Source organism: Thamnophis elegans, chromosome 2 (genome assembly GCF_009769535.1).
Source record: "Thamnophis elegans isolate rThaEle1 chromosome 2, rThaEle1.pri, whole genome shotgun sequence".
In the NCBI taxonomy this organism is placed as follows: domain Eukaryota; kingdom Metazoa; phylum Chordata; class Lepidosauria; order Squamata; family Colubridae; genus Thamnophis; species Thamnophis elegans.
In genome coordinates this window covers 143808162-143830511 of record NC_045542.1, presented here as the reverse complement: position 1 = coordinate 143830511, position 22350 = coordinate 143808162, and the positions used below count along the sequence as shown (strand labels likewise).

The window sequence follows — 22350 nt, the reverse complement described above, 5'->3', positions numbered from 1 at the left end:
ATTGTAAGGTTAAAACTTGTGTTTTGGTGCAATTGACTTTTCTTCCATCTAGATATTTGGTGCTGGCTTGACTGACTTTTTCCTATAATTAAATGAAAAGTGCCTGTGTTTTATGTGGTTAGAAAGTTATTGATATTTTGGTTTAGCCAAGAACCTCCACGTGTGCCAATGGAATTTGATCCTGCATGAGACTTTGCCTCATCACTTCTATAATTTCTTTCTAAAACACGTACTAACTCGATATTTCTTTTCAAAGTTTTTTTTTTTAAAAAAAAAGATTATATGGCAAAATTCCATTTTGCATGAATTTTAGCTTCTAGCATTTGTGAGAGATTCTGATCAATTTATGGATTTCCTTTTCTCTGGCTTTCCAAACTCATTTCTATTTCTCTCCTTTTCACTTTATAGATTCATTCTCTCTCACTCATTCACTCCCTCTCCCCCTTTCTCTCTTCCCCTCTCCCTCTCCCACTCCCTCTCCAGGTTACAGCTGGGTTATAGGCAGAGGTGGGTTGATCCCGGTTCGGCCCGGATTGGGCGAACCAATAGTAGCGGCAACAGGAGGCTCCGCCCACCTGCCCGGACGTTTCTGCACATGTGCAGAAGCTTGTGCACATATGCAGAAGTGGCACGCACGTGAGCGAACCAGTAGGAAAAAAATTAGAAACCCACCACTGGTTATGGGACATCTCCTTCTTTCTAACAAGATGCTTAATAGTTTGGCTCAGCAGATGGGCTTCTAGGTGATCTGGCCCTACCTTTTCCTTCTCGACATGGTTGCCTTTGATCTTCAGATCTGGCAAGTGCGGGTGTCCATTCCCCGAAAGTTACTATTATAACTTTCTTGATTTATGAACTGGGCTCTTCATCCTGCCAGCATCTGTCTCCACCGTAATGCATTCTGTGTTTTTTCCTGACAAGATCTTTGCTTATCGTTGCTCCCCAGATACTTGCTTCTGCCAAGGCCCTTCTGCTTTGAGCCAAGAAACCGTTACAAGATCATCATACGGTTCCAGCGAGCAGGTGTGGCACAGCGCCATCCTGCAGCTTTCATCCTGGTAGACTCGGTGAGAACTCCTTTCTCTTAAGGGCAGCCCAGGGTTCCACTGTGGTCTAAGCTACTTTCCTTAAGTCTTATATTAATGCCTCTTCATGAGGTATTCATCTCATTTCATTCTCCCTCATGTAGTCTTGGATTCATGCCCACAGTTGTCAGCAGAGTTTCTGTTGTTAGCATGGTGGTTGTTAATGAATCACGGCTGATTTTACAACCTTTTTTGCCAGGGATATTAAGCACATCACCGTAGTTGTTAAGTGAATTGCACAGTCATTAAGTGACTCCATTTTCCTCTATTGATTTTCCTTGTTTGAAGATAGCTGGGAAGGTCACAAATAGTAATCATATAATCCCAGATTATAACTGTTATAAATACATCCTGGTTGCCAAGGGCCCAAATTTTGATGACCATGGGGATGTTGTGATGGTCATAACAACAAGGACCAATTGTAAGTCATTTTTTAGTGCTATTGTAACTTCAAACAGTCATTAAATGAATAGATGACAGTCAAGGACTACCTGTATTTTGATTATTATTTTTGTATTTCTTTGATTTCCTTTCCTTTGAGAGATAAATGAAGTAGATAGATGGAGGGAGGGAGAGAGAGACAGAGAGAGAAATGAAAGAAAAAGGAAGGAAGGAAGGAAGGAAGGAAGGAAGGAAGGAAGGGTCATCTAAGATTCCTCCTTCCTTTATCCCACAGCTGGTCCTTTTACCCTACGTGACAGAACTACCTGGTTTCCATGGTGACGATCCAGCTTCTGTGGAGCGCCGGGAGGCCCTGGAACACTACACATGCCTGGAATTATTTCGCATGGCCACCATGCCTGACCTGCCTGAGACCTGTGCCCACCTGCTCTGCAGCATTTCTGCCATCATCCATGACGGGGCTCTGCGTAAGTAAAAGAATGCCCCCCCCGACCCCACAGATAGGAGAGGGCCAGTGTCTCATTCCCCAAAGGTGTTGAATTCTAGGAATCGTCAGCCCAAACTTGTATGGACCGATGGTGGGAATTCTAGCTTTGGTCTTCTTGAATCTGGTGTAAGAATAGAGCCCAGTGTCTGAAAATTAAATGGGGACAAACGTAGCAAAATATTTCCTATAATTAGCAAGTTTCGATCTGAAGGCTGGAGGTTTCCTCAGGGTGGGCTCAATCTGTACATAAGACTACAGAATACAAAATAACAGAGTTAGAAAGGACCTTGTAGGTCATCTACTCCAATCTCCTTATACTATTTCAGACAAGTGACTATCTAGTCTCTTCTTAAAAGCTTCCAGTGATGAAGCTCCCATAACTTCGGAAGGCAAAGCTGTTCCATTGGTTGATTGTTCTCAGTGTCAGGAAATTTCTCCTTATTTCTAGGTTGAATCTCTCCTTGATCAGCTTCCATCCATTATTGCTTGTCTGGCCTTCAGGTGCTTTGGAAACAGGTTTCCCCCTCTCCTCTCTGTGGCAGCCCCTCAAATATTGGAATACTGCTATCATGTCTCCTCTGGTCCTTCTCTTCACTAGACTAGCTGTGCCCAGTTCTTGCAACCGTTCTTCATATGTTTATCCTCCAGGCCCCTGCTCATTTTTGTTGCTCTTCTCTGCACTCTTTCTAGAGCAGGGGTTGGCAACCTTAAACACTCAAAGAGAAATTTGGACCCGTTTCCAACAAAAACAACAACAACACTGGGAGCCACAAAGGTCCTAACCAGAAGCCACCCATTCAATTCTGGAGCCGACCGAAAGTCTGGTTTCCCCACCATAGAGTCTCCTCCTAGCACAGTGTCATTTTTCCTCTACCATAGAGTCTCCTCCTAGCACAGCATCATTTTTCCTCTACCTGTCCTAATCAAAAGCCCTATCAATTATGGAGCCAACTGGAAAGCCCACCACTTGCCATAGAATCTCCTCCTGGCACACCTTGCTTCCCCCCCCCCCCCCAAAAAAAACTGGAAGCTCCTCTCAAAATGGTGGCACCGCCAGGTGACAGGGAGCCACAGAAGATGGATGAAAGAGCCGCAGGTGGTTTCAAAGCTGTGGGTTGCCGACCCCTGTTCCAGAGTCTCAGCATCTTTTTTATAGTGTGCTGACCAAAACACTTAAGGAGGCATTACGAGTGAAGTATAAGAAAGGGAATTTCTTTTGAATGGTTTTTTCTGAATTCTGCAGTCAAAAAACCTCATTTCCAGACCTGTGGCTGAAATGTCCAAAAGGTACAATCATGAGGTCTAGAAACCTTTAAAGTTTTCAAGCTAATAAAGCAAGTGCAGAGAATATCTGGAATGCAGAGCAGTTGCCTGATTACTGCTGAAAACCACGTCTTGATTCCTGTATTATTATCTCCAATAGCTTTTTGGAGTTCCGCTACATAATCTACTGCGTAACATAAGCAGGCATGTCCCTAACACTTCTCACCTTTTAAGACAGCTCTAGAGGGAGGAGTTTTACTCTGTGTGCCATGGAGACATTCTCTCACATCCTCCTTCATCTTGTGACCCCAAAATCCAAGATCTATCCAATCTGACTTGATTGCAGAATGTCTTTTGTGTTCCACTTATAACTCTAATTCTTGCATTGCTGTTTCTCCCCCTCCCCCTCCCACTAAGCCTGCCAGTGTGACCTCCAGGGTTCCACCAGCAGCGTCTGCCATAAACTGGGAGGACAGTGCCAGTGTAAGCCCAACGTTATGGGTCGGCAATGTGACCGGTGTATCCCAGGCACTTACGGATTTGGACCTTACGGCTGCAGTTGTGAGTAGCTAAGGCTGGACCTGCCTCATTTTTATCTTTTTTCAAAGTGTATGCATGGCAGGAAACACACAAGCACAATAACTACCAGTATTCAAAGTCAGAGAGGGATGAAACAGCTGGTTGAAAGCAGGGTACCCTTTTATATTGCAGCACAAGCAATATTAGGATATAGGATAGATGGATGGATGGATGGATGGATGGATGGATGGATGGATGGATGGAGAGATAGATAGATAGATAGATAGATAGATAGACAGACAGACAGACAGACAGACAGACAGACAGACAGACAGATGATGAGATAGATGGATATAATAGAGATAGTTAGATATAGACATAGATGATGATGATGATGATAGATAGATAAATAGATAGATAATGAGAGATGGGAGAGAGAGATGATAGATAGATAGAGATGGGAGAGAGAGATGATAGATAAATAGATAGATAGATAGATAGATAGATAGATAGATAGATAGATAATGAAATAGATGGATATAATAGATATAGACATAGATGATGATGATAGATAGATAAATAGATGGTAGGTAGGTAGGTAGGTAGGTAGGTAGGTAGGTAGATAGATAGATAGATGATAGATAGATAGATAGATAGATAGATAGATAGATAGATAGATAGGTAAGAGAGAGAGAGAGATAATGGAGAGATAGGAGAGAGATGATAGATTACATATAGTATAAACTAAGTAAAAATATAATCAAATATATTATTGTTTTATAATAAAACTACATAGTTTAAGATATCTAATGTTTTACACGAACACAAAAGAAAAATACATTTGGTGTAGAAAAAAATGTAATGATATATTAAGCTACTTTTTAAAAAAAGCCCAAAGGTTGGGGGAACCAATGCAGTACCCAAGTAAACGAAAACCAAAATAATGATGGAAAATACTTAAATATCCAACAGTGATTAAATTTGAACCGAACCTAGGCCACATGAGATGATATTATCTAGTCTTTCCTCCTCATCCATACAACAGTAATTCAATGGCTGCATTGAAAATTTTTATTACAGCAGCTTTTAGAGTTTGAGATACAGAGGAAAAAAGCATCTCTGAAAAGACAACATGGTCACAGGGATGGGCTGCTTTGGCTTCTCACGGGTTCAGGAGAACCCCTAGCTAAGAATCTACCTAGTTCAGAGAAGCTGCAAACCCCACCCTTGGCTGGCCCCGCCCACCCTGCCTCGCCTCTCCCGCCCCTCCCCTCCCAGGAGTCCCCACGTGGTCCATTTGGGATGCAGGTAAGTACAGGGCTCGCCTGGAGGTTTGGGGAGGGTGAAAAATGGGCCTCCCAGAAGTTCCAGAAGGCCAGAAACGGGCCCATTTCCGGCCTCCAGAGGGCCAGAGGGAGCCTGGGGGAAGTCCGTTTTCACCCTCCCGGAGGCTCGAAAAAAGCCTTCGGAGCCCAGAGAGGTCAAAAACGCTCTCCCCTACTGTGGTGCAGGCGGCCGACTAGGCCACACCCACCATGGCCACACCCACCCAGCAACCAGGCAGAGAACCCGTTGCTAAACTTTTTGAAGCCCATCCCTGCAGGATCATCATTATGCGGTTTCCAACAGCTGAGGTCACTTTGAAGGAGTTGTTCTATTTGCCTTTACCATACTATAAGTAACAAAAAAACCAAAAAATGCTCTGAGCCAGAGGTGAGATGGGCATAATATCTACATCAGGAAACTCCTTATTATTTGGGCCTCCACTGGGAACAAATATATTCTCCATCTATTCTGTTCAACAGAATAGATAGCCGCCCTAACAGATAACCAGGGATGAGATGCTACTGGTTTGGACTGGTTCACCTGAACCGGTAGTAAAAATGCTACTGGCTTGTCCAAACTGGTAGTAAAATAAATGAAACCAGTTCAGGCGAACCTGTTTTTCCAATGATCATCTGTGATGCGCAATTTATATTAGCTAGAAAGCAGGATTTCCTGCTTTCTAGCTAATATAAATTGCGCAGCAAAGCGGATTCCCTCCCTTGCTGTTCGCTTACCTTACCTTTTTGACGTTCTGCGTATGCGTGGGAGGTACTGCGCACGCACAGAGTTGAGTGCACGCTCACATTGCTACCAAAGCGATAGCAAAGATAAGTGGATTTCACCTCTGCAGATAACGGAGTGACATCCCAATTTATCAGAAGTCAGTGAACAGATTTTGCACACAGTGGTTTACATCATTTACACCAGTGGTAGTCAAACTGGTCCCTACCGCCCACTAGTGGGCATTCCAGCTTTCATGGTGGGCGGTAGGGGTTTGCTGTAGCTCTGCCTTATAAATTTTATAGAGTAAAGTTACTTCCCTACTTTATAAATCACTATTACTGTGGAACCGGTGGGTGGTTAGAAAATTTTACTACTAACAGAGATACAAAAGTGGGCAGTAGGTATAAAAAGGTTGACTACCCCTGATTTACACAATGATGTCATTGCTGAAATGAAACGTTGTGTGCCAAATAATCTCCTTTGCATAATACCTCAATACAGGTAGCCATCAACATACAACCATTCGCTTAGTGACCAAGTTACAATGGCACTAAGCAACCTACGACCAATTCACATTTACGACCATTGCCACATCCCCATGGTCACGTGATCCAAATTTTTGACACTTGACAACTGATTTGTATTGATGACAGTTGCTGCTTCCCAGGTTGCTGTTCTGATTCTCACAAGAGATAAATAATCCTTTGTGATCTTCGAACAAGCAAAGTTGATGGGGACACAGGACTCCTTTTTCAGCCATGTTGCTAACTTAACAACTGCAGTGACCCTTTTAACCATTGCAGCAAGAAAAGGTCGTAAAATGGGGCAAAACTCACTTAACAGCTGTCTTGATTTAGTAACAGAAATTTTGGGCTCAATTGCGGTTGTAAGCTCAGGGCTGCCTGTATTGACACAGATTACATCCATCCCTGCAATTCCGTTCTCATTCAACGGACACCCTTGAATAAGGATGAGCCTGCCTGATCCGCCCCCAGAATAAGGTTTCCATGTTTGTTGATCCCTGTTTTTTTGTTGTTTTTTTTCCACAGCCTGTGCTTGTTCCCCTGAGGGCTCGGTCTCCAAAATCTGTGACCCAGTCAGTGGCCAATGCCGATGCCAGCAGGGTATCATAGGACGCCAGTGTGATCAGTGTCCACTAGACCAGTGGGGTTTCCCTCACTGCCGCCCTTGTCACTGTAACGGGCACGCAGAGAAATGTGATTCACACACCGGAGCCTGTCAACAATGCCGAGATTATACAGCAGGCCGCCATTGTGAAAGGTGAGTATGGTATGGCAGACCAATGGAAAGTTATAAGGGCAGCCCCATGTAGAGCGCGTTACAGTAGTCGAGCCTTGAGGTGACAAGCGTGTTAGTGACCATTTGGAGTGCCTCCCGGTCCAGATAGGGCCGCAACTGGTGCACCAGGCGAACCTGGGCAAAAGCTCCCCTGGTCACAGCTGACAGATGGTGTTCTAGAGTTAGCTGCGGGAACCGTGACCCGTCAAAACCGCAGTCCACAAAAGCGCGCTCGATGAAAGCGCACATTTGACGTCATCACAGCGCGACGAAAAAAATAAAAAATTGAAATAAAAATAAAATTAAAGCAAGCCGATTCACATAAAGGTAAGGGTTAGGTTTAGGTTTAGGTTTAGGTTAAGGGTTAGGGTTAGGTTTAGAGCATTAGGGTTACGTTTAGCGTTAGGTTAAGGGTTAGCGTTAGGTTTAGCGTTAGGTTAAGGGTTAGGTTTAGGGTTAGGTTTAGGGTTAGGTTTAGGGTTAGGTTTGGGGGGGTTCCGCTTCCCTAAGCCCTGGTAGAAATGTTGTGCTGAGAACTATTGATGAAGCATTTTCAATGAATAAAATGTTTTGAGAGATGTATCTATTTTATGCTGGGCAGGATTATGATCAAAGACAGAAGTGTTCTTCCCCCATCTTGTTCTCAGCCTTGGAGCAATCTAAAAGAGCCTTTCATTTATTCTCCCCTAAAGATGGCATTACTCTTACTGTGTAGATACCAATCTTCAGGGGAAGAGTTGAGCTGAGCTTGCAGAGTTATTTTAGGAAGAAGAACCTGTGTGACATCTATGAACAGGTCTATATGGAGACAATACATAAATCGCATAACTAAATAAACAATTGATGGCATAGGAAGTTTAGTGGAAAGTAGGTTACCTATGAGTTTGAGGGGGGAAATGTTAAGAAGGCAGAGGTAGGATTCAGCCAGTTTGGACTGATTTGGCTAAACTGTTAGTGGAAATTGCGGGCCCACCCACCCGCCCCGGCTCTATGCCCTCCTATTTAGGCATGTTTTCAAGCCATGTGCATGCATGCAAGCTATGTGCGTGATCAAAGTGCATTCGCGGAAGGCTGAGCACACACACGGGCTCACATTTGCAAAACCGGTAAGAGAAAGTAAGTGAAAACCATCCTGGTTGGAGGGTGCTGTAGAGTGCAATATTAACTTGTAGAGTGTGATGGTGAACCTATGGCATGCGTGCCACAGGTGGCACGTGGAGCCATTTCTCAGGGCGCGCAAGGTATTGCCCTGTCAGCTCCAGCACGCATGCGCATGCTAGCCAGCTGATTTCAGCCTTCATTTTTTGCTGTTTTTCGCCCTCCGGAGCCTTCCCTAAAGCCTCCAGAGGATGAAAAACAACCCAAGGCGCAAACCAGAGGTTTGGGAATGGACTTCCGGTTTGTGTGTTGCACAGTTTTTCTCCCTCCAGAGGCTGTATTACTGAAACCTGGCTGGGCACAGAAGGAGGAGTCCCCCTCGTAGAGATGTGCCCAGACGGATTTCAGGTGCTTCATCAGCCGAGAGCCCAGGGAAGGGGTGGCGGTGTGGCTATTGTAATCCGGGAGTCCTTAGCACCTCGTAGGATCCCTGCTCCGGAGCTTGTCGGGTGTGAGTCCCTACTGGTGACGCTGGACCTCAAGGGTCAAGTGGGTCTGCTGCTTACGTACCTGCCTCCCAACTGCGTTGCAGCAGCCCTCCCCTCGCTCCTCGAGTCAGTAGCCGAGCTGGCAGTTGAGTTCCCTAGGCTTATGGTTCTGGGGGACTTCAATTTGCCTTCGCTCGGTGAACACTCTGATGGAGCGCAGGAGTTCATGGCTTCCATGACAGCCATGGGCTTGACCCAAGTAATTCGAGGCCCAACCCACTCAGCGGGTCACACGCTCGACCTCGTATTCCTCTCGGAGCAGTGGAGTTATGATCTTGGTCTGAGGGGAAATGAGATCATTCCCCTGTCGTGGTCAGACCACTGCCTACTGAGGCTAGACTTCCGGAGGCCAAACCCCCACCGTAGGGAGGAGGAACCGACCAGGTGGTTCCGCCCCAGGCGACTTATGGACCCAGTAAGGTTCCAGACGGAGCTTGGGGTTATTCCAGATGCTCTCGCCCACAGTTCGGCGGAGACTCTTGCTGCTGCCTGGCACTCAGCAGCATCAGAGTCTCTAAACCGGACTGCGCCACTACGGCCCCTCCGGGTCAGCGGCCCACGGAGGCCTCCTTGGTTCACCGAGGAGCTCCGTGAGATAAAGCGCCGGAGGAGACGCCTAGAGCACCTGTGGAGGTCTGATAGGTCCGAGTCGAGCCGGGCACTGTTGACAGCTTGCACCAAGGAGTATATTCGGGCTCTAAGAACAGCCAAAAGATCACACATTGCCTCCTTGGTAGCGTCCGCCGAGTCCCGCCCAGCCGCCCTGTTTAGGATAACCCGCTCCCTCCTGAATAGGAGGGAGACGGAGAACCCCTTACAGGGTAAGGCTGAGGAGTATGTACAGTTCTTGGCGGACAAAGTTGCTCGGTTTCGATCGGACCTGGACTCCACTCTTGCAGATCCAGCCGAGACACAAGGGAATGATCTGGCAGACCATCTCTGGGTTGAGTTTCAGGATGTTGCCTCCGGGGATGTGGACAAGGCTATGCGAGCTGTGAGCGCCTCCACCTGTATTCTGGACCCGTGTCCCTCCTGGCTGGTTGCCAGCAGCAGTGAGGTGACACGAGGCTGGATCCAGGCGGTTGTTACCACCTCTCTTCGGGAGGGGCATCTCCCCACCGCGCTGAAGGCGGCGGTGGTGAGACCCCTCCTGAAGAAACCCTCCTTGGATCCAGCAATTCTTAACAACTACCGTCCAGTCTCCAACCTCCCCTTTGTGGGGAAGGTTGTTGAGAAGGTGGTGGCTCTCCAGCTTCAGCGTACCTTGGAGGAAGCTAACTATCTTGACCCCTTCCAGTCTGGCTTCAGGCCCGGTTACAGCACAGAAACTGCTTTGGTCGCATTGACCGATGATCTCTGGAGAGCCAGAGATGGAGGCCATGCGTCCATCCTGGTTCTCCTTGACCTCTCAGCGGCTTTCGATACCATCGACCATGGTATCCTTCTGCGACGACTGCGGGAGGTGGGGGTGGGCGGCACTGTTCTGCAGTGGTTCTCCTCCTACCTCTCGGACAGGTCGCAGTCGGTGCTGGTGGGGGGGCAGAGATCGTCCCCGAGGCCCCTTACTTGTGGGGTGCCGCAGGGTTCGGTCTTATCCCCCCTACTATTTAACATATACATGAAACCGCTGGGCGAGATCATTCGGAGGCACGGGATAAAATACCACCAATATGCGGACGAAACACAGTTGTATCTGTCCGCCCCGTGCCAACTCAATGAAGCGGTGGAAGTGATGAACCGAGGCCTTGAGGCTGTCAAAGACTGGATGAGAGCTAACAAACTGGTGCTCAACCCGGAAAAGACCGAGTGGCTGTTGTGTTTTCCTCCCAATAATTTGGCTAATGTTCCATCAATCAGGCTGGGGGGACAAAATTTATACCCCTCAGACAGGGTCCGCAACTTGGGAGTCCTCCTGGACCCACAGCTGAGTTTCGACCATCATTTGTCAGCTGTGACCAGGGGGGCATTTGCTCAGGTTCGCCTGATGCGCCAGTTGCGGCCCTACCTGAACAGGGAGGCCCTCACAACAGTCACTCGAGCCCTTGTGATCTCTAGGCTGGAATACTGCAACGTGCTCTACATGGGGCTGCCCTTGAAGAGCATCCGGCGACTTCAGCTAGTCCAGAATGCGGCCGCGCGAGTGATCGTGGGCGCACCACGGTTCGCCCACATAACACCGATCCTCCGTGAGCTGCGCTGGCTACCTGTTGGTCTCCGGGTGCACTTCAAGGTCCTACTTACCACTCACAAAGCGCTCCATGGTAGTGGATCTGGCTATTTGAGAGACCGCCTTCTGCCAATTACCTCCCTGCGTCCCATCAGATCGCACAGGGTAGGCCTCCTCCGAATTCCATCCGCCAGTCAGTGCCGACTGGCGACTACGCGGAGGAGAGCCTTCTCAGTTGCAGCTCCGACGCTATGGAACAATCTCCCCGTGGAGATCCGCACCCTCACCACCGCCCAGGCCTTCCGCACGGCCCTTAAGATCTGGCTATCCCGTCAGGCCTGGGGATAAAAATCTTAGTTCGTCCCCTCCCGAATGATGAATGAATGTTGTGCTCTATTTTTTTAATATTATGTACTGTCTTATGCTTTTTGTCTTTGTACCCCCTTTCCCGTGTTTTTGTAAGCCGCCCTGAGTCCCCTCAGGGAAAAGGGCGGCCTATAAATTATAATAAATCTACAAATCTACAAATCTTCAGGAGGCTTCCCTGAAGCCTGCGGAGGGAGAAAAACAGCCCTATGGGCAATCCGGAAGTCGGTTTCCGAACTTCCGGTTTGCGCATTGAGCTGTTTTTTGAAAAATGGCGCAAAGCAACACTTAATGATAATCATAGGGTACAAATAAGCAATCAAATCATACTAGGAAACAATCAATATAAATCATATGGATACAAGTAACAAAGTTATAGTCATACAGTCGTAAGTGGGAGGAGATGGGTGATAGGAATGATGAGAAGATTTATACTAAGCTTGATAAAATATTGATATAAGTGCCCATTCTGGACAATACTAATTTGTGAAAAATAACCTTGAAAAGGTCATGATAATTTTCGATGTCCATCATTGCTTGGATTTTTGCTTCCCTTGCAGGTGCCTGGACGGATACTATGGAGACCCAGTCCTGGGATCAGGGCAACAGTGTCGGCCATGTCCCTGTCCTGGATATCCAGGTTCTCGGCACTATCACGGCATTTCATGCCAGGCTGACAGAGACACAAACCAGATCGTTTGCTTGTGCGCTCCTGGCTACACAGGTAAGGTATACAGGTAATTCTCACTTAACCACCTGTTGCTTGGTGACAATTCAGAGTTAAAGCAGACCTCCACCAAACTACAACCCGATTTCAAAATTCCGACAGTCATGTGATCACTTTTCATAACTAGCTTGCGTTTACGGCCATTTGTGATCTCCCGCGATCACACGACTCTGATTTTCTGCAGGGTTTTTTTTTCTTTTGCTGTCTTGGGCATTTATTTCCAGTTTCTGGCAACAACAAAAGAAAAGCCCATTGGAAAACACGGGGTTGTTTAACAACTATGGCATTTGCTTAACAATCATTGCAAAAGAGGTCATAAAATCAGGTGCCTAACAGCTACCATGGCATATCTGCAATTACAGGCTCAATTATGAGTGTAAGTCGAGGACTACCTGTATCCTGGGGGCAAGGAAGGTGTATGATTGCCAACAATAATTTAAGTTTCAGAAATCTGTGATGCTCCATCCTTTGCAAGCCCACTTTCTCTAATACCCCTTTGAAGCATTATCGGACTCTTGCCACAATTATGCTAAATTGACCTGCCCATCATGTGACTCATCAAAAGAATGCAGTCAGAAGAGACTTGAGGTCTTTTTCAGACCGATGGAGGGAGCAGAAACAGTAGACCCATACAGTTGTGCGGTCTTAAGATTTGCAAGCCAATCCCTTGATTTATCTTCTGCTAATTTTCCCTCCCTTCCGTGCCTATACAGACACACAGTAGCAATAGCAATAGGACTTAGACATATACTGCTTCACAGTGGTTTTACATCCGTCTCTAAGCGGGTTACAAAGTCAGCATATTGACCTCAACAATCTGGGTCCTCGTTTTACCCACCTGGGAAGGATGGAAGGCTGAGTCAACCTGGAACCTGGTGAGATTCGATCTGCCAAACTGCTGCCAGCCAGTGATCAGCAGAAGTAGCCTGCAGGACTGCACTCTAACCATTGTGCCACCCAGTACATACCCAACTGGGACAGTGAATGTAATTATTAACAGAATAACAGAATAACAGGGCTTTGGAGGTCTTCTAGTCCAACCCCCAGCTTAGGCAGGAAACCCTACACCACTTCAAATAAAGGGTGATCCAATATCTGACTTTGGATACCAGAAATCCTATGAATCTAAATTTCCTCCACCAACTTCAACCCAATCCCTTCTCCCAATTCCTCAGAAATTTAGTAGTATTGGCTGATTGTGAAGTAGCCGAGGAAAGAGAAAGTTCTTTTTTTAAAAAAAAATCTCATGGATAACTTGCTCTTTTTCTGGCAGGGCCACGGTGTGATCGCTGTTCCCCTGGCTATTTTGGAAGCCCTGGGCAGGAAGGTGGTTCCTGCCGCCCTTGTCAGTGTAACAATAACATTGACCCCAGTGACCCCGAGGCCTGTGACCCACACACTGGTCAGTGTCTACATTGCCTTTACAACACTGGTGGACCCCGCTGTGCCGAATGTCAGCCTGGCTACTACGGCAATGCCTTTCAACGGAGCTGCCGACGTGAGTGAGATAGCCACAGCAGTAACACTTAGACTTAAATACCTCTTCATAGTGCTTTACAGCCCTCTATAAGCTGTTTACAGAGTCAGCACATTGTTCCCCGCCCCCCAACATTCTGTGTTTTTATCCAACTCGGAAAGATGAAAGGATGAGTCAACCTTTAGCTGGTCAGGATTGAACTCCTGGCAGTGGACGCAATTAGCCTGCAATACTGCATTCTAACCACTGCGCCACCAGGGCTCTTGATTGAATCAGCTTGAATGATATTCAGGAGGAATGAGAAGGGGCTTTTGGGGGTCTCCTTAAAGTTCTGAGATCGTGATCAGTTTTTATTTAATTTCATTTCCCTCTTTCCTTTCTTCTGGGAGCTAAGGATAGAGTGCACGGGGCAGAGGTGGGTTGCTCCCGGTTCGACCCAGATCGGGTGAACTGGTAGTAGCAGCGGCGGGAGGCTCCGCCCACCCGCCCAGGCACTTCTGTGCAGAAATGGCACATGCGCGGGGGAGATTGCCTGAACTGGTAGTAAAAAAATTGGCAACCAACCACTGGCATGGGGGAATTATTTCATCCTTCCAGCAGTAATCTGATAAAGTCGATTGAGTTGAGAGAATATAGAACAGTGGTCTCCAACCTTTCCAGCTTGGTGGCCAGTGCAGTGGGGAGAGGGGCTGCGAGTGGCAGGCGGACGTGCTCTCTGTTCGCACAAATGCAGCTTTGTGTGCAAGCGGTGGGCATTTGCCCGCGAAGTAGAGCTGGGTTGCTACCGGTTCGCACCGGTTTGGGTGAACTGGCAGTAACGCCGGGAGCAACCCACTGCCGTGAAGCTCCACTCAAATGAGTGGAGGATGCTTATGCTCGAATGTGAAGCTCCAAATGGAGCTTTGCATGTGAACGCAAGTACCCTCCATTCATGTAAATGGAGCTTTGCACACGAGCGTAAGCACGCACCACTCACGCGAGCGGAGCTTCGCACAGGTGCGCTTGTGAGCTTTGTGAGTGCACACTTGCCCATCGCTCGTGCGGCCCAATTTCGAACAGGCCACAGCTGGTAGTGGGCCATGGGCTGTGGGCCACGGGTCATGGGCTGAGAATTGGGGACCCCTGATGTAAAACATAGAATCACAAAGCTAAAAGGGACCTTAGAGGTCTTCTAGTCCAACCCCCCTGCTCAAGGCAGGAGACCTTACACCATCTTGGTCAAATGGTTGCCCAGTCTATGTTTGAATTTAAATTCAAAAATCACATTTCGGTCCTCCTGGTTTCTGACCTACATTTCAATTCTTATTTATGCCCGTAATATTGTGGAAAAAAAACTTTGGGACTGGAGCCTGCGTATACTGCTATCAGTGGGAAAAAATTTAGAGCCTTCTTCCATGTAGTTTCTGTATCTGAGTCAATGTTGGCCACTTTTCCCCATGTTGATTCGCATCCCAGCTTTTTTTCAACCTTACCCAATACTTTGTAGTTTAAACTAATTTGAGCTGGGTTCCTAGAAAACTAAGTAAGGTGGTATAGAAGTAGGGCAGCTAATCAGGGCTCATTTTCTCTGCTCCCAATTTAGCAGTCATGGAATTAATTCCCATCTCCCAACAACCCCAGGAGATTCCAGAGGTTTCCCATCCCTTCAAACAGCTCTTCTCTCTCCTTCCTCCCCAAATCACATGTACAGTCTGTGCATTTGTCCATCGGAATTAGTGCATGTATATTTGCCTGCTCATGTCTAAAACATTCCTATTGATTAATAGCTTAATCAATCCAGAGAAGCCTCAAAAATCTTCTGGGCTGGGATGTCAATTGATGTGTATATTTAATCCAAAACGGGTGGACTGCTACAGGTTCGCCCGGGTTTAGGAGAACCTATAGCTAATGTTATGGCTGGTTCAGAGGCTGGCCACGCCCACCCCACCCCTCCAAGGAGTCTCCAAATGGCCCATTTTGGATGCGAGGTAAGAGCAAGGCCCATGCGGAGACTCCGGGAGGGGGGGGGAAATGGACCTTCTGGAAGTTCCGGAAGGCTGGAAACAGGCCCGAGGGAGGCAGTTTTCGTCTTCCCAGAGGCTTGAGGAAAGCCTCTGGAGCCTGGGAAAGTGGAAAGTGGTGGAGGAGGCTGACTAGGCCATAGCAACCATGGCCATGCCCACTCAGCAACCATGCAGAGAGCCCGCTGCTGAAATTTTTGAAGCCCACCCCTGACCCAAAAATCTTGACACAGACTAGCAAAATGGTGTTTGAGAGCTGTTCCCAAACTGGATTCGTGTGTGTGCGCGTGGGAAACGAGACCTCTAAAACAAGACTTCACTGAAAGATCCTATGTGATTCTTACAACTGCACCTGAAGCAAAATCAATATATGCTTATGTCTTCCTTCTGAAATTCTTAAATGCTACACATGCTGCAGTCTTGTGAATCACATCAGATCCCGCAGGTGAGTGAAACAGAAACTTTGTTCATGGTGTAGGAAGTTAACACCACCCCTCTCCTAGAAAAATGAAATATCCTGGGAAATATTGAAAAGGCAGAATATTATATTTCTCTGGATGTAAAAAGGGAGAAACATGTTTTTAAAGACAAAGTAGCTCCCTGCAGCTTCCTGCTTCCCTTTTGTCAATGGCCCATTAAAAGGCCTGAGTCAGTCTGTTCTACATAACAAAGATCCCCCTTCAGCTCCAGGGTGATGGGATTAAGCCATGATAGTATTGGCCCTTTACCCATCTCAGCACAGGGCACCTGGGAAGAAGAAACGCTCAATCAAACTTGGACTCAAAGCACAGCCTAGAGAGTTGCCCCTGCATGGCTCCATGGGAGTCTGACAACCAATCAGAATACAAGCCCAAGATCAAAGGCCAGAGAGGGCATAAAGCCAGGAACTTTCAGCATCTCACCCTTTTTTCCTTCTTCATCCGACATCTGGAGGCATGTGATCCCCCTTTTCTGTTCAGGAGCTCAAGCTACGTGATCCATCCAATCCACCATTAAACCATCTTTCCAAGCAGCCTCCATGTTTCCAGTGTCTTTCCCCCCACTTGGAGCTGAACCCAGAAGGACATTTCTTCCAACGGTGGATTCCAAAGAAAATTCTTGGCAGGAAAAGCTGTGAGCCAGGCAGGCAGGGAGGTTGTTGCTTTACCAATGCTAATCCTTCCTTTTTTATCTCCCAGGCTGCACTTGTAACGAAATAGGCACTTTGCCCACCCACTGCTCCGAAGGCATCTGCCACTGCGATCAAACTACAGGCCATTGCCCCTGCCGTGCCAACGTGGTGGAAAAGAACTGCGACAGATGTGCCCAGAACTTCTGGGGTTTCGGCAGCGACTTGGGCTGTCAGCCATGTAACTGCGACCCGACCCATTCCTTGCGTGCAGACTGTAACATGGTGAGGGATTAAGACCTTGGAAAGTTAACCCCAGTACCCCACATGAGAGGTGCTAAAATAGACCCAGTGACTTTGGGGCTTCGGCTATATCACTGCCCTCATTCTAAATTGCTTTTTTTTATTAACTCAGTTTACAGGGCAATGCCACTGCCAGCCAGGTTTTGGAGGTCGTGTTTGTTCTCATTGCCAAGAAAACCACTGGGGCGACCCAGAAGAGCAGTGCTTAGGTAAATAGGAGCATCGGATGTAATCGGGCACTTTCTACCCACAGTACAATGTGCACACAAAACAGCATATTGAAAACCCTATCAGATTAAGAGTTGGATTTTTGGGAGGTTGGGAATAAGTTAAGACTTGTGCCAGATTGTAAACCAGCCTTCCCTGATCTGGCGTATTAGATGTTTCCTGCCATCATTCTCATTAGAATCGAAACTCTTTAATTTCTAATCAAAGCTAGAAAATGGAATGCTCTCATACAAATGAAAGTGTGAAATGTCTCATACAACCGTAGGCTTATAAAAGGATCGGAATATATTAGTTTTATGATATTTCAGGTTGCTTATTTACGCCCCCATATTTTGGTATCTGTGCTTGATTTTCTTTATTGTGTTATTTATTTATATTAAATACACATCGATTTAAATGTTGCATTTTCAATTTAAAAAAAATTGAAGCTGCACACTTGAGGAAGATACTAAATTGGTATCTTGCTCTAACCTCCATCAAACCTATTCTGTAATTTAGTAGTTGACCAAAATATATAAAAAATAGTATTTACAATTATATACGATGACCTGGTTCACCGACAAATGCACGTGGATAAAATGGCAACGTTAAAAGCGCACCCACTAAAGCGCGTCAACAAATGCGTGCCGACAAAAGCACGCCATCAAAAACAATGAGAAAACAGCGGTAACAACGTTAACAACCCTAACCCTTACCCTAACCCTTACCCTAACCCTTACCCTAATCCTAACCTAAAAACCCTAATCGCGCTTTTGTGGGCGCGGTTTTGTCGGCACGCTTTAGTGGGCGTGCTTTCAACATTGCCATTTTGTCGCGGCGGTTTTGTCAGGGCGCATTTGTCGGGCGCGCATTTCCTTCTTTCCTTCCTTCCTTCCTTCCTTCCTTCCTTTCATTCTCTCTCTCTCTGTCTCTCTGTTTCTGTCTCTGTCTCTGTCTCTCTCTCTCTCACACACACACACACACACACACAATATCTTTATTATTAGCTTATTAACTTTTCTTGGATATGACCTCTGTCTTTGCACTCTGCAGCTTGTAAATGTGACCCGATGGGCTCTGAGAGCCCGCAGTGTGACCGTCTCACTGGACACTGTTTATGCCGCGGCAGCTTTACAGGGAGAAACTGTAACCAGTGCCAACGTGGTTTCCAGAAGAATTTCCCCCACTGTTCTCCCTGCCACAAGTGCTTTGGCCAATGGGATCTCGTGCTCAATCAGCTCAATGAACAGCTGCAAAGGCTGCAGGACAGAGTGCAGGCCCTGAAGGAAGGTGGCCCCATACCTGAAGCCAGCAACAGTCGCCTGCGCAGCCTGGAGAGCAGCTTGGCTTGGGTGGAGCAGCTTCTGATGGATGGAAAGAGTCTGAGTGGTCCTGTGCTGCAGCAGCTCAACAACCTCCTAGCAGATACAAGGTAGGAGAAATGGGTATGCCAATAGGTAGGAGGTGGGGGGAACAGATAGGAGAAACAGAGATGTGGTCTCCTGTTCGCTTTCTGTGCATGACACATAATCTTCTTTTTGATGATGATCATCATTATCATCATCAGTTGTTGCATTGCATTGACATCCTTCAGTCTCAAAAGACTATGGTATCATGCTCTGGAAAGAGGTCAAAGCTGGAGTGTCCTCTCTAGAGCACAAGGCCTGGGTAGATTAATATGGAGGATAGACTGTTACCCAAGCAGCAGATCCCCCCTCTCCACATCGCTGAAATAGTCCAGTGGAATGCCAGAGCCGATATGATTGGTTCCAGCTGCATCACAGGAGTTACCAGAATGTGGTTGTACACAGTCACGAACTGCTTCCGGGACTCCGGCTCCGGATTTAGCCTCGAGGTTGACTCCTGAAGCCTTTTCCTGGAGTGGATATAGCCACAAGTCAGTGGAGGTTTATAATCAAGAGTTTCCCTTCTCCTAGAAGATGGTTCTGACACTTTATCTCATCGATATTTTATTCATTTTATTTTATTTGATTCATCAGTTGTTGAATGTAAGGCTTAAGACCATCTTAGTGAATTCTCTGTACAGTTACAGACCTTGCCTAGAATTCACTAAGATGATCTTAAGCCTTACTTTCTATTTCTTTTTATTATTATTTTACTTATTATTTATTAATATTATTATTTTTTGCCTAGACGTCTGTAGTGACTTAGTGACTTCTAGGGAAAAAAATCATGGTAGGTTAAAAAACTACCAATGCCAGATTCACTTAATGACCATGTACCGTATTTTCCCAAAAATAAGGGTCTTATTTTCTTTTGACCCCCGAAATAAGTACTTGGCCTTATTTTCGGGGAGGTTTTATTATTTTTGAGGTGCAGGAGTCGGCGAGCGTGGTCACCTCATGGCTGCTGCTGTGTTGCAATATTTTCGGGGAGGGCTTATTTTAGCTCATGCGCTCAAGAGCCTAATTGGACTTATTATCTGGGGATGTCTTATTTTCAGGGGAACAGGATAATTCATTTAACAACTGTGATTATTCACTTAATGACCATTACATAAAAGGTTGTATAATTGGGTGCGGCTCACTTAATGACTGCCTTAGCTACTGACATTCCAATCCCAATTGCGTCAAGGAAGAAGGAAGTGGCCTCAGATTAGCGGACAAAGACCAGACAAGGTGAGAAAGGAACATAGAGTAAATCCTTACTCTCTCTATCTGTTGCCTATTGCCCCCTGGTGGACAGTTGTTGAAGAGGCACTGTTCAGGTAGTCCTCGACATATGACCACAAAGGAGTCCAACATTTTTGTTGCTGAGAGATTTGTTAAGTCAGTTTTGCCTAGTTTAATGATCTTTCTTGCCACAGTTCTTAAGTGAATTACTATAGTTGTTAAGTTAGGTTGTTAAATGACTCGGGCTTCCCTATTGACTTTGCTTGTCAGAAGGTCGCAAAAGGTCATCACATGACCCCGGGACACTGCAACGGTCATAAGTACAAGTCATTTGCCAAGTTTCTGAATTTTGATCATGTGACAATAGGGATACTGCAACGGTTGTAGGTATGAGAAACAGTCACAAGACAACTTGTTTCAGTGCTGTTGTAACTTTGAATGGTCATTAAATGAACTGTTATAAGCCAAGGACTACCCATACTTTGGACTGCAGCTCTCACAGAAGCAACAATATGTACACACAGGATCTTAAAAATCATATACCATATTTTTCGGAGTATAAGATGCACCTTTTTCCCTAAAAAAGGGGCTGAAAATCTGGGTGCATCTTATACATTGAATACAACATTTTTGCCTTCCGAAACCCCGCCCCACCACCAAAATGACCTTGCATAGCCTTATGGAGGCTTTCAGAGAGCTCTTGGTGCTTCTTACACTCCAAAAAATACGGTAGTTCATACAATTTTGGAACTTTACCTATAATGATAATTCTAGGGTTTATTTTAATGACTTTTTGAAAACCACGGATCTCTATCCTTTCCTTTGAAAAGTCTTCCTGAATTAAAATTCTAAACCTTTAAAGAGAGGAAGAGGAATAATGGGGATATATACATCACTGAATTATTTTCTTTCTGTATTTCATTTATATCCACCCCTTGGCTGCATGTCCTCTGTCCTATTCATGGTTGTATAATATCCATTGATCTGGTTTTGTTTGAGTGCCTTAAATTATGGCTTTCCTTGTTTTTCTTTTTCAAATCCTACTGAATTTGACTTTGAAGTTTTTCTTTTAAAGCAGAAGGGGGTCCCCCATGAGGGGATCACTGAATTATTTTGCCTCTACGTCTCATCTACAGCTAGTCCTCAACTTAGAACCATTCATTTAGTGACCATTCAAAGTTACAATGGCCCAGAAAAAAGTGACTTACGACCGTTTCTCACACTTACAACCGTTGCAGCATCCCCATGGTCATGTGATCAAAATTCAGATGCTTGGCAACTGGCATGTACTTCTGATGGTTGCAGTGTCCCAGAGATCATCTCTTGCAACCTCCTGACAAGTAAAGACAATGGGGAGGGCAGATTCACTTAACAACCATGTTACTAACTTGACAACTGCAGTGATTCATTTAACTACTGGAGCAAGGAAGATCGCAAAATGGGGCAAAACTCACTTAAGAACTATCTTGGTTAGCAACAGAAAGTTTGAGCTCTATTATGGTTGTAGGTCGAGGACCAGCTGTATATCCTACCTTTATTGAAAGGAACATCTTGGCCAAAAAGCATATGGCGGAGTGGGACCTGTGCCCTTATGTTGCCCTCCTTCTCTTAGGGCAGACATGGATAAGCTGTGGGAGAACCTGCAAGATACAGATTCGTGCCTGGATAGCACTGAACGGAAAGTCACAGAGAAGAGGGACCAACTCAATGCATTGAATGAACAAGTAGAGGAACTGAACCAGACTGTCAACTACCTTAGAAGTCAACTGGGAAAGATGGTAAATGCCAGCTTCAATGGTAAGGAATCCAGTTTTGGTCGCCATGATGTAAAAAAAGATGTGGAGACTCTAGAAAGAGTGCCGAGAAGAGCAACAAAGAGGATTAGGGCCTGGAGGTTAAAACACATGAAGAACGGTTGCAGGAACTTGGCATATTGAGTTTGATGAAAAGAAGGACTAGGGATGACATGATAGCAGCATTCCAATATCTCAGGGGTTGCCACAAGGAAGAGGGGGTCAAGCTATTCTCCAAAGCAGCTGAGGACAGGACAGAAAAGCAAACTAACCAAAGGTGGAAACTAATCAAGGAAAGAAGCAACCTAGAACTGAGGAGAAACTTCCTGACAGTTAGAAAAATCAATCAGTGGAACGACTTGCCTCTAGAAGTTTTGAATGTTTTTGCATGGAGTGGCTGGATCCCATCTTGTCAATTTATTTTGTGCAGTATTGTGCTTTTATCTTCTTTTGCTATAATGTGAGCAGCCTAGAATCGATTCAGAGTTGAGCCATGACTGAACTGAATTAAAGAAATTAAAGAAAGCATACTAGTTCAGGCCCACAGCAGAAACTCTATTGAGGGATGACACAAAAGACCACTGTTAATTAAAACTAGACGAGCAACCTAGAACTGAGGAGAAATTTCCTGAAAGTTAGAACAATTAATCAGTGGAACAATTTGCCTCCAGAAATTGTAAATGCTCCAACACTGGAAGTTTTTAAGAAGAGATTGGATAACCATTTGTCTGAAGCGGTGTAGGGTTTCCTGCCTAAGCAGGGGGTTGGACTAGAAGACCTCCATGGTCCCTTCCAACTCTGTTATTCTATTCTAATTGT

General features: G+C 45.9%; 1 protein-coding gene across 1 annotated transcript in view; it reads left to right on the top strand.

Annotated features, from left to right (window-relative positions):
* Positions 1-22350, top strand: part of LOC116504622 (laminin subunit beta-4-like) — a 106478-nt gene that overhangs the window by 62751 nt on the left and 21377 nt on the right. Inside the window, exons 18-27 of the mRNA XM_032211766.1 lie at positions 947-1067; positions 1762-1954; positions 3655-3798; positions 6855-7086; positions 11844-12007; positions 13284-13508; positions 16666-16880; positions 17011-17107; positions 18159-18537; positions 21351-21535. Coding sequence (XP_032067657.1) covers positions 947-1067; positions 1762-1954; positions 3655-3798; positions 6855-7086; positions 11844-12007; positions 13284-13508; positions 16666-16880; positions 17011-17107; positions 18159-18537; positions 21351-21535 — 1955 coding nt within the window. The remainder of the gene's footprint in view (positions 1-946; positions 1068-1761; positions 1955-3654; positions 3799-6854; positions 7087-11843; positions 12008-13283; positions 13509-16665; positions 16881-17010; positions 17108-18158; positions 18538-21350; positions 21536-22350) is intronic.